The 12,920-nt window shown below is 41.5% G+C and overlaps 1 protein-coding gene across 1 annotated transcript in view; it reads right to left on the bottom strand.

Moving 5' to 3' along the window:
• The window catches only part of LOC121153685 (zinc finger protein 420), a 363,018-nt gene that overhangs the window by 62,554 nt on the left and 287,544 nt on the right, over positions 1 to 12,920 (bottom strand). The window contains exons 13-14 of the mRNA XM_040976377.1: positions 11,050 to 11,945; positions 8,088 to 8,091 (exon numbers count right to left, since the gene is read on the bottom strand). Coding sequence (XP_040832311.1) covers positions 8,088 to 8,091; positions 11,050 to 11,945 — 900 coding nt within the window. The remainder of the gene's footprint in view (positions 1 to 8,087; positions 8,092 to 11,049; positions 11,946 to 12,920) is intronic.

Raw genomic sequence — 12,920 nt, 5'->3', positions numbered from 1 at the left:
AAAACCAGGATAAGGTGTTCAATTTGCATTCACCACAAGAATGGCATAGAACCCACTACTTAGCCCATCATCTGGTGCATCTTCATCTGCTGACTCACTGTCCAAATGCCCATGATAGCCAGAGCTACATCAGGCTGAAGCCAGGAACCAGGAACTTCATCCAGATCTCCCACATGGGTGAAAGGAATTGAACTTCCTGGGCCATCATCCGCTGCCTCCCAGGTACATGAGCAAGAAGCTGGGTCAGATGCATTGGGTAGGCAGGACTCGAACCAGACACTGAATTATCTGAATGGTGGTGACTTTTCACAGAGTAACCCTTAATTTGCTGTGCCACAACACCTATGCCTAAATTTTAAAAAGTCTGTCCCATAGCTGAAAGTACTAAAGGAAAATGATTACTTCCTTTTGGAAGAAGAAACCTACCTACATCTGGGTTGGTTTTGGAGTGAGGGAGAGAGACAATTCATGCCTACAGAAAATGTGACCTAATGTACTAATAAGTCAAGCCAAGCATACATACATTAGATCATGACCAAAATTATTATGTCTCAATGATTTTCTGTGTGCTAAGTAAAGATCCAGGGCATGTAGAAAGTTTCTGTAAATGTTAGCAGCAGGCTGGCCTTTAATTTGGTTTAATCTGGACACTGTAGGATAAAAATCTGGGTTTCGTGTTCATCAATCTCAGTTCTACAGCTATGAGATAAGGATTCTGTTTTTGTATTTTTAGGGTAAACAGAATTTTTCATTGATGCTACACTTGAGGTGGGAATTTGAAGTCCTGAATTGATGTTTTTCTTTTCCGCTTCTTCAAGCACAATTGGGAATAACTAGTAAATCTCAATATACTTAGCAGTTTGACAAAAGTGTTCTAAGTTATGAAATACATAGTCACTCAGGACCTTACCTTTTCTTTCTTTTTTTAAAAGATTTATTTATTTTTTATTGGAAAGTCAGATATATAGAGAGGAGGAGAGACAGAGGAAGATCTTCTGTCCAATGGCTCACTCCCCAAGCGGCTGCAATAGCTGGTGCTGAGCCGATCTAAAGCCAGGAGCCAGGAGCTCTTCCAGGTCTCTCACACGGGTGCAGGGTCCCAAGGCTTTGGGCCATCCTCAACTGCTTTCCCAGGCCACAAACAGGGAGCTGGGTGGGAAGCAGGGCTGCCAGAATTAGAGCCGGTGCCTATATGGGATCCTGGTGTGTGCAAGGCGAGGACTTTAGCCGCTAGGCCACTGCGCCGGGCCCAGGACCTTACCTTTTCAAAGCATAAGTTTGTCCTAAAGCTATTGCATGTATCTGTTGACATTAAATTCAATCAGAAGTTCCCTAATAATGATCTGCATTACACTTTGTTCCATTAAATTTGCAAAGTCTGTATCACCACTTCACTTGCCATGATATACTTTTTACATCCCTAAAATCCTGGCATGGAATTCAGATATTAAAATGAGATAGTTATTATGAACTTGAGTAGAAATACATCTTCAGTGTGGGTGTAGTGACTGATGGAGCAAATATTCCCAAGTATATTTGAATGAATAGAATGAATTAAAAAAAAAAAGCTTCTGGCATTCAGTCTGACTACAGATTATTGTAGAATGATGCCAACATCCTACCCTTCACCCCTATGGAATCTAGTATCACTATTACCAAGAAAATGATAACACACCTTTGCTGCATTTGAGATGGACTTCTATGAATGACTGGAATGCAGGAATGGTCTAAACCGAGAGGGGGTAATCCTAGGAGACACAGAAGCCAGAGATGTGAGGAACTCTTGATTGTTGCCAAGAAGCCCCAAGTGAAACAACACATAGAATTAGTAGGACATAAACGGGAATATTGACTCAGCTTGGGTTTGGTAGATGGATTGTACTAGATCTTTAATAACCAACCATGGATTCTGTTGTTGGTTATAGCAGTTCACACTTACTCTGGTACAGAAATGCCACCCACATACGTTATGTGTGATATCAGTACTACCATGGTCACCCTGCAGAAAAATCACTGTCATATGGTTTTGTATCTTACGGAACTCCAATGAGAAAAAGTTACTTATTTAGGTAATATTACTGGCAAGTCATTCAGAACTCTTGACTATCTGATAGAAGGATAGATGGTGAAAGATGGTGTTACTACCTACCATCTTTTCCTGTAAATGCAACAATCCCGGGAAGGTTCAGACCCAGCTGCGAAAAATTTACATTCAAGCAACACGTTTTCTTTTGTAAACCTGCCATTCCCATTAAACTAATCCTTCCACCTTTTTACCTGGCTAAACCTCAGGACTTTGGGCTCCTGCCCAGAATCATAGTCTAGGAAAGCCTGACCTTCCTCCTGGTACCAACACTGTTAGTCGCTCTGATCTAATGCTATGTCAGTAGGGCAGGGTTGCTTTGGGAGTCCATTCCAGTCATTCAGGGACCACAGTGAGCACAATTTAATTTCCATATTTGGGGTAACTGTTGGTCCTATTGGTTATGCTTTGTTCGTTCGTTTCTTCACCCCAGGTCAGCAGATGTGCACTGTTAGAGAAAAAGCTTAAGAATATCATGATTGCTCAGTGCCATGAGCTTGAGACATTCTTTTATAGAAAGGCCAGATGCCACTTGGTACCAGATTTCTTATTAAGGGAAATCTTTCTCATTCTGGGTAAGTAGTAGATTTCCTTTCTTGTATTACTTAAGTGCGTGTTAGCCTATAGCATCAGGCTAGACCTGTAAGTATATTGGCTCCAAGCACAGGAGCAGGAACACACAAGTACAGGATGTATGCCAGCAGCACAGAAGAGGTGCTTACAGTCCATTGCCGTGCACTGGCTATTGAGGGAGTCTGGCTAACCATGGGAGGCCAGCACAGACAAACAGTACTAACAGTGCTGGTTCTTGTCTTCTTGCTATGGATAAACAGTGGCAGCCCCCTGTGTGGTTTAGTCATCCTTTGGCCATTACCAACCTATAGATGACGCAGAGGGCTGAGCCCTCTAGGTACCTACTTCTGTGGTTAGCACTGTTGTGCTCCTGGGCACCTCCCACACAGCGGGCATCCTCGCCTGAAGATCAGTACCTGAAACTTTCTGCTCAACACTTAATCACAACACCACATGATCTCTAAAAATCCTCAGATTATCTGGAAAAATATGAACATATAATACATATCACCAGTTACTTAAAACCTTGATGTCTGTCAGTGACTCAGCCAATGATGGCACACATACATAAGGTGGTTGGCCTATCATACCACTGATATGTTTCCAGATCTGTAAACATAGTAAGTGGATCTCATTATCCTGGATTCTCCAGAGAAGGAGGACCAACAGGACATATACACACAGATAAAGACAGTGTCTGCTGGCTGCTATATAGTTTGTAGGTGAATGTTGCAGACACCGAGAGAGCTCATGCCGGACACAAGTGCAGGGGTGTAAGGGGTTGTCTTGTTCAAGCTTGGCAACGGCAGCTCCCGCTACACTCCAGGAGCCACTGCACACTGCTTGGCTGAAGTCATAGGTTTTTAAACTCTCTGGAACTCAGAGCAGTTTAATTGACCTGTTTACCAACTGCCCTACCTTCCCACCAGCCAGCCTGGCCCTTGCATTCCATTGGGCCCAAATGCCCACAGGACTAGCTGTCTCCTCATGGCAGTTCATGTGGGAAGTGGCAGGAAGGGCAGGGCCGTGGAGCTGCTGGAGCACAAAGTTTCCAAGCAGTGCAAACATTCAATTATCCTAGCAAACCTGCCCAGTTCTCTGGGGTGCTATCACCTGGTTGCACCCCAACACAGTGAAGAAGCTCAGAGTAGAATTCAGATTCCTCTAATCCCCCAAACTCGCCTTTATTCCACAAGAAAAATGCAGTTTTCAGAATAATGGCTGATCTACGTATGTGACACGGAGTCACACTGGCACATTTTGCATCTGAAGCCCAAGTTTGCAACTCAGTAGACTGTGTCTGTGCCCAACCCCTCCTGTCCTCTCTCCTACAGGTAATGTCCCCAGTGATTTCCTGAGAGGAAGAACAAGCAGGTACTGGTAGTTGCAGACACCACAGACGACCGAAACCGCTGGCCCTGAGGTGCCACCCACACAAGGCATGGCTCTCCCTGTCTGTACCCCCTAAACAGAAGTCACACTGCAGGGGAACGGGGGATACCGAGGTTTGCATTTTCGCCTTTTTACCAGAGTCGCCCACTACCTGAGGCAGAGATATGTCCAAACACCTCGGACTCGCTGAGGTACGAAAGGTTAAGGGGCAGATGCCCATGGCCACACACGGTCACCAACCGGGTGGCAGCGTCACAGTCACCCAGCACAGCACCTTCGTTACACTAAGGTGCACGTAGCACTCTCCTCAAGTTAACACACCCACAGGCTAGCCCCCGGCCGGCGACACCACACACAGCCACATGCTCTCATGCACTGCTGCAGCTCACACACACACGCCCACTAAACCCAACACCCGCAGGCACTCGTACGCGTCAGAATACGCAGGTAGCTCCGAAGCCGTCCGGCTGATCCCTGGCCCTCACGGGCAGCGTTCGGCCACCTCACCTGGTGCCCACCGGATACAAGCATCCCGCCTCAGGCTCCTTCCCTCAGCCCGCCGAGGTGAGAACTGCGCTACCTCTGAAACCAGGACTGGCCCGCAGTGGCCTCTGGGAAACGTAGTTCGGTATGAGGTTGAACCAGGCTCGACGCGAAGGCCTCTGGGAATCGTAGTTTGGCGAGAGACGCTAGCGCTCGCAGTGACGTAAACGCCAGACAGAACCACAGCGCTGTGCTGTCCAACCGCCAGCGAGCTAACGGAAGCGTACCGAGTCCTATGTCTGTACAGGAAGGAGCTTTAATGGTAGAGAAGGACCAGAAGGCACTGACGTCAAAGATGGAGAGGAGCAAGCTCTGTCAGGAGTAGGGGGAAGGGAAGATTCTGAGAACCTCCTGCCCACCAGATTGCTTTAGGGAGCTCGGGAGATGGGAAGAAAAGAAGGCACCTAGAGTAAATCATAAAATGCGTGGAAGCGGAAATAATAAATGCCAAATCTTGGGGCAAAACTTACGTAGCACTTAGAAGAAAATTTCTAGATTTAAACATTAAAATAAACAAAAAGCACAAATTCATACTTTAAAAACAGAAGAAGAGGACAGAGCACAGCAAAAGAAACAAAATGAATGTAAAGGGCAGAAATCAATAAAATAGGAAATTAGGAAATTTAAGAGGGTAACAAAATTAAGGTTTTGACAAGATGTGGAATTCTTACCTTATGTACTGTTAACTTTGTGATTGTAAGATAAAAACATGCCACTGTAAAAATTTTACAAAACATATTAATAAGGAGGAGGATGGTGGGTAGAGAATGCAGGCGGGCGGGAGTTATGATGCTCCTCAACCTAGATTTCACATGGCATTCGCTTACCTTATAGAAATTTGAAATAGAAAAAAGTAGATTACATAGGCTTCTGTCAAAGCTGATAATCAAAAAGAAGGAAATATGCAAGAAAAATAAGTAACAAAGTATAAAGTTAGAATAACCATAATAGACTATTATGGGCAACTATTTGCAACCAAATTTGATAACCCACACAAAATGAATACATTTCAATAAACTTAACAAACCGAAAACATACACAGACACATCCTCTTGAAAGCAAAAATAATGTCAAGCCAAGATGGATTTACACATAAACTATAATCTAACTTATGCATGGATTTAATGATCTATTTGATAAGGGATAAACAGCATAAGAAAAAACACTCTATGAAAGAATTCAAATGATTGAGAATTATATGCAGATATTTTCCAATCCACCAACAGTCAATAATAGTGTGAAGTAAAACATCCAAGAAGGATAATTGAAAATGTTGTGGGCCCGGCGCGATAGCGTATTGGTTAAAGTCCTCGCCTTGAACACGCCAGGATCCCATATGGGCGCTGGTTTCTAATCACGGCAGCTCCACTTCCCATCCAGCTCCCGGCTTGCGGCCTGGGAAAGCAGTCGAGGACGGCCCAAAGCTTTGGGACCCTGCACCCGAGTGGGAGATCTGGAAAGAAGTTCTGGCTCCTGGCTTCAGATTGACGCAGCACTGATCGTTGCGGCCACTTGGGGAGTGAATCATCGGACGGAAGATCTTCCTCTCTGTCTCTACTCCTCTCTGTACATCTGCCTTTCCAATAAAAATAAATCTTTTTTTAAAAAATGAAATTAAATTCCCAAGTCTTTGGAAGATCTTGACTACCAAAATATATTAAAAAAAAAAAGAAGGAAAGAAAGAAAATGTTGTAAGGATACAGAAAGTGCTGGGAGTACCCCTGATGGGGAAGAAAAGAAGTGAGGAATGATCTGAGGCAAGAGAACGTATTTAAATATGAGTGTCATCCTAAGTTATTCTGAAAATGTACTACCTGGCCAGTGCATTTGAGTCCTGGCTGCTCCACTTCTGATTCTGCCCTGTGCACATGAGTCTTGGAAGCCAGCACAAGACAACCTAAGGGCTTGGGCCTCTGCCCCAGGTGGGAGACGAGGGAGTTCCGGGTTTCCAGACTCAGCCTGGCCAGTAACCTGGCTACTATGGCATCTGGGCAGTTTAGATAGGAACTCTTTCTTTCTCTTTCTCCCCTCCCTCTCCCTCTCCCTGTGTCATTCTGCCCTTCTAGTATACATATATCCATAAAAGAAGGATAAAAAAATGTAATATAAACTAAGGCTTCTCCCCCAGTCTCCCAGAGGATAAAAAATAAAAAGCCTTGTTCTTTTTCTCTTCCTAGCACCAATTAATAAAAGACAGTGCTTCAAATATCCTGGAAGAGGGAATTTTGAGACTCTGAGGTTTGTTCACTCTTTACCATCACAAAGAAGGGCCAGGACAGCCACCATTTCGGACTCATGGGAAATATGACACAGGGCACGTTCTGTCTGCCAGGAGCAGCGGGCTCTCATTCACTTAAACTTTCTGTGTTGGATTTAATCAATAATGATGCTATATGAGGCTTGGTGTGATGGCTAAAAGACTAAATCCTTACCTTGCAAGCTCCAGTATCCCATATGGGTGTTGGTCTGTGCCCAGCTGCCTCACTTCCTCTCCAATTCCCTGCTTAAGGCCTGTGAAAGCAGTTGAGGACAATCCAAAGCCTTGGAACCCTGCACCCACATGGGAGACCTGGAAAAAGCTTCTGGTTCCCGAAGCAGATGGAAGATCCAGAACCAGCGGATGGAAGAGCTTTCTGTCTCTCCTCTCTGTAAATCTGATCTGGCTTTCCAATAAAAATAAATCTTTTGAAAAAAATAATATTATCTGTTTACATATATTATTTCATGCAGTTGTCAGAGAAACTTTGAAAGTAGCAATCATCATTCCAGATTAATATCATCTTTTCAAGCTCTTCTAACCGAAGAGTTGATATCCATATATAGATTTAATTCCAACATCCATACTTGTTCCAATAATCAAAAAAAAAAAATTCCACTGCCTTTTCTGGCAGAATACGTTACGCTGACAATGGGTTGTGCACAGTACATAAAGCAGCTGATGTTAGCAACCCAACAGGCTCTGATTAGAATCATACATACTCCACCTCCAAACCAGCTCCCTGCTAAGGAGTGCGAAAAGCAGTACAAGATTGTTCAATAATCTCGGGACCTTGCACCAACGTGGGACATCTGGCTGAAGCTCCTGGCTTTGGCTTTGCCCAGCCTTGGACTGCAACCATCTGGGGACTGAGCAAGAGGATGATCTTTCTTTCGCTTTCTCTCTTTCCCTCTTTGCTTAACTCTGAATTTCAAACAAATAAATCTTTTTTTTTTTTAAGATTTAAGAAAATTTTTTTTTATTGGAAAGGCGGATATACAGAGGAGAGACCGAAAGAAAGATCTTCTATCTACTAGTTCACTCCTAAAGTGCTGCAATGGCCAGAGCTGAGCCAATCCAGAAGCCAGGGGCCAGGAGTTTCTTCTGGGTCTGCCACATGGGTGCGGGGTCCCAAGGTTGCAGGCCACAGGCAGGGAGCTGGAAGGGAAGTAGAGCAGTCTGGATATGAACTGGCGTCCATATGGGATCCCAAAGTGTCTAAGGCAAGGACTTATCCACTAGTCTATCATGCCAGGACCTTATAGCTATCTTGAGTTTTACGAAGTAAACCAGTAAAATATTAGTCGAGCATGATAAATTAATATACAAAGCAGAAACTAGAAATCAATGTGAAACCCATGTCTACAAGGAAGACTTTCTCCAGCTGTATCTAAAAAAGCACCACTGAAACGGCAGTAATCCTGCCGTAAATGCATGTGCAGCCCAAGTATCCTGTGGGGAAATAATTAAGTTTCACACTGTGTTTTTTTTTTTCAGGAAAAGCTATCTGAAAATGCTTCTATAAAGAAAACCTATGATAGGAGGGAACAAGCTAATAGCACAAGCTACTAAAGACTTAGTTTAAAAAGATGACTAATATTGCATGTGAAGTTTAGCTGTGAATACACAGAATCAACTCGGAGCTTAGGTTTATACTATCATTGAGAAAAAAATCAGATGCAACATCTCAACCAAAAACAAAAACAAAAACAAAAACAATGGTTGAATCAATCAAACTCTTCAGTGGTCTAACTTATTATTCTTCTGTTAGGCCTGATAAGCTTAACGTACTCTTGACAAATTACTTGCAAAGTTTGATAATCAAAACAAATTATTACTCCATACTGAGAAATTATTTAAACAAACATTCCTATACTTCATAGAAGTAAAAGACAAAGAAATGACATAAACTGGGGCCCAGTACAATGGCTCAGTGGCTAAATCCTTGCCTTGAAAGTGCCAGCATCACATATGGGTCCCAGTTCCAGTCCCAGCTTCTCTATTTTCCTGTCCAGCTCCCTGCTTGTGGCCTGGGAAAGCAGTAGAGGACAGCCCAAGGCCTTGGGACCCTGCATCCACTTGCGTAGCAGACCCAGAAGCTTCTAGCTCCTGGTTCCTGGCTTCAGATCAGCGCAGGTCTGGCTGTTGCGGCCATTTAGGGAGTGAAACAGCAGACAGAAGATCTTTGTCTCTCCTCTCTATAAATCTGTCTTTCCAATAAAATAATTAAAAAATGACATGAATTAACCTTATTATGTTAACATTTTATATTAGATATATATTAGCTTTAAATAAGCTTGACCATGTTTTATAATAATTTGTTTTTGCTCATGGTTTGAAGTTCTGTTTATAGTAAGTTTGCAGCTTAATTTCTTTAAAGATACATTGTCAACATTTAAGAAAAAAATTTTAGAGTTTATTAGTTCTAAGTATAAATTCACTAATAAATCATACAATTAGCCATTATTCTGCTTTATGCATAGAACTGAATCTTTCACTATTTCTTAATCCATTTGTTTCATAAATGGTCTCAGACAATGCCCAAGATTCTGTTCAACATGGTTGTTTGTGTATCAACTGATTTTGCTTCTCAACACCCATTTAGATTTACTACTCATAGAAATATTTCGTTTTACATCCTCCTCTTTCTGATTACACTGTATAGTGATAAAGATTTATTACCTAAAAATTTTAGTCATCAACTCTTTATCATTCATTGGGAAGGGCTCATTCTTTCTAATACCAATATCTCTGTCTGGTATCTAATCCAACGAATTTGTCAAAAAAATTCTTAACCATGTTTTTACCCAACCACCGAAGATCTCATTTAGGGCCCGGCGTGATAGCATAGTAGTTAAGCCCTTGCCTTGCACACACTGGGATCCCATATGGGTGCTGGTTCTAATCCTGGCAGTCCTGCTTTCCATCCAGCTCCCTGCTTGTGGCCTGGGAAAGCATTGAGGATGGCCTAAAGCCTTGGGACCCTGCACCTGCGTGGGAGACCAGGAAGAGGAAGTTCCTGGCTCCCGGGTTCAGGTTGGCTCAGCTCCAGCCGTTGTGGCTGCTTGGGGAGTAAACCAGCAGACAGAAGATCTTCCTCTCAGCCTCTCCTCCTCTGTATATCTGTCTTTCCAATAGAAATAAATAAATCTTAAAAAAATCTCATTTAGAATCCTGTCATATTATATGCTGCTGTGTAGTATATTTAAACCAATGCTTAAAGTTTAAAATAGAGTCATTCACTAAATGATGAATTCATTATTCTCTTAGCTTTCCATTTCCTCTAAAATAAGTCATGTAAAAACAACCTCAACTCCTTAAGAAAAAGTTTTTAAAGAAATTTTACTGGGTGAATTTTAAAATATTTATACATGATGTGAATCATACTAATAAACATCAATTTCCATCAACAAATAAAATGTAATCATTTGCCAAGTTGATGAAAGTTGTATATTAAATTTTCACTACTAATATCATAATTTTTATCTTTAGCATAACCAAATATGTTGCATAAAAGATTAAGGCCTTCTCACAGATACAGTGATCATAGGGGAAGCTGGCACTTACCCTAAGTTACCAATTCCAAGAGGCAAAACCTAATTTAAATGAATTTGTGCCAAAACAAAAGGGAATGTATTAGATCACAAGAATTTAGGAGATTAGTGTTATCAGATTTCTGTCTCTCAAGTCCATTTTTTTATAATTCAGTTTGTCTTTAGGAAGGCTTTCCTCAGCAAGTGGCAAAAATTATTGGACTTGTTGAACCCCTGAAACCTCCAATTCCAGGGAAATATCTTACTATGCATAACAATACACCCAAGGGGCTTTATGGGCCTTGATAAGGCCAATTTGCCAATCCCTTATCAATTTATCAATGGGATAACTGGCCATTGGGTGACCAATCCACTATTTTCCCTATTTAAGTTTCACTAGGATTATATATATCGAAGATGGCACAGATATGGGTAAAGAACAGATAAAAAAGTAACAAATGTGTCCTATTCTGGCTATTCCAATAAGGGATGTTTATGAAATGAGGGCTTTTCTATATGTACTACATTCATACAACTACTACCTAGAAATAATTCACTGATACTACATAAAGATGCAGGGGTGACTACGTATTTTCCTTCCTACACTCATTATAATCAGAGAGTTTCTCTATTATGAATTCTCTGATGCCGTCTAAGAGCTGAGGCACAAGTAAAATTATCCCCACATTCATTACATTCATAGGGTTTTTCTCCGGAATGAATTCTCTGGTGTAGCCTAAGGGACAAGATTTGATGGAAAGCTTTCCCACATTCATTACACTCATAGGGTTTCTCCCCAGTATGAATTCTCTGATGCTGATTAAGGTATGAGCCACAGCTGAAGGCCTTCCCGCATTCATTGCATTCATAGGGTTTCTCTCCTGCATGACTTCTCTTATGGTGAATTAGAACTAAAGCATCACTGAAGGCTTCCCCACATTTAGTGCACTCAAATGGTCTCTCTCCAGTATGAATTCTGTGGTGTCGGTTAAGTTGTGAGTCAGTTCTAAAACACTTGCCACACTGAATGCATTCATAGGGCTTTTCTCCGGTATGAATTCTCTGATGTTGATTAAGGTGTGAGCGATAGCCAAAAGTCTTCCCACATTCACTGCATTCGAAGGGTTTCTCTCCTGTATGAATTCTTACATGCAGAGTAAGAGCTATGCGTCTGCTGAAGGCTTTTCCACAATGATTACACTTATAAGGTTTCTCTCCAGTGTGAATTCTCTGATGTTGATTAAGGTGTGCACTTTGTCTGAAGGCTTTGTTACAGTGCTTACATTCATATGGTTTTTCTCCTGTGTGAATTCTCTGATGTTCAACCAGGAAGGCATAACGACTAAATGCCTTTCCACAGTCACTGCATACGAACGGTTTCTCCCCTGTGTGGATTCTCTGATGTTGAGCAAGGTGTGCACTCTGTCTGAAGGCTTTGTGGCATTCCTTACATTCATAAGGTTTTTCTCCATTATGAATTCTCTGATGTTTACTAAGAAAGAAGACATGGCTAAAGGCTTTTCCGCAGATATTGCATATATATGGTTTCTCTCCATTGTGAATTCTATGAGGTTGTGTAAAGAATGGGTAACAGCTAAAAGCACCACCACATGCATCATAATCACGGGTTAATCTTCCAAAATGAGAAGTTGGATGTTGAGAAAGTAATGAGTGGAAACCAAAGAAATTTGAGAAACCATTACCTTCATATAGCTTCTCACCAGAAGGAATTCCTGTAGCTTTACAGAAGTGCGTTCTCTGGATGAATTCGTCACTTTCACTACCTATCAAAGATCCCTGCTCAGCATGGAGTCTTTTACAGTCAATTATGAGTGAACTTGGGGGAAATATTTTATCATACATATGAAATTTATGTATGTGGTGTAATGCAGGAACTCTCTGTTGTGCTAAAAATTGTGATTTCAGAGAAATGGTCTCATCAGAATTATAATACTCATTGTCTTTCTTCCCATTAGAGATCACCTTAGGAGTTGTCACTTGCTTGAAATGTCTCTTCTGATCTCCTTCATGCTCAAATTCACTCACATATTTCCAGGGTTCTTTGAAGCTGGAGCATTCAAGGCCATTTCTTCTAAGTCTTCCCATTACCATTCCCTGGGATATTTCCTCTTCATCAATGAAGCATTTTGGAGATAACTGCTTGATTTTACACCAAGACTCCAAGTCTGAAAAATACCAAGAAAGCAAATGTATCTTTTTTTTTTTTTTTTTTTTTTTTTTTTTTTCTTTGCTAGGGCACACAAAACATTATGGGAAAAAAAAAACTGAAACACAAAAAAGGCAAAAGAAATTAATAAAAATCGGCTCAGTTCTAGGAATGAAGCAGTATATGGAAGATCTCTCTGTCGACCCATTTTTCCAAAAACCAGCCTTAAAAAAAAAGTCTCTTAAAAAAGTTAAAGTCCACATGTATTACAGGCTTAAGCAAAGAAAAAAAAAAAAAAAAAAAAAAAAAAAACCTTAAATTAATAAAAACAACAGAGGGGTTGGAATTTAGCAGGGCAGCTAGGATACCCGT

This window comes from Ochotona curzoniae, unplaced genomic scaffold (genome assembly GCF_017591425.1).
Source record: "Ochotona curzoniae isolate NIBS_2020 unplaced genomic scaffold, NIBS_Ocur_1.0 contig_2699, whole genome shotgun sequence".
In the NCBI taxonomy this organism is placed as follows: domain Eukaryota; kingdom Metazoa; phylum Chordata; class Mammalia; order Lagomorpha; family Ochotonidae; genus Ochotona; species Ochotona curzoniae.
Note: the sequence above shows the minus strand (reverse complement) of the source record. Positions and strands in the feature narration are given on the sequence as shown.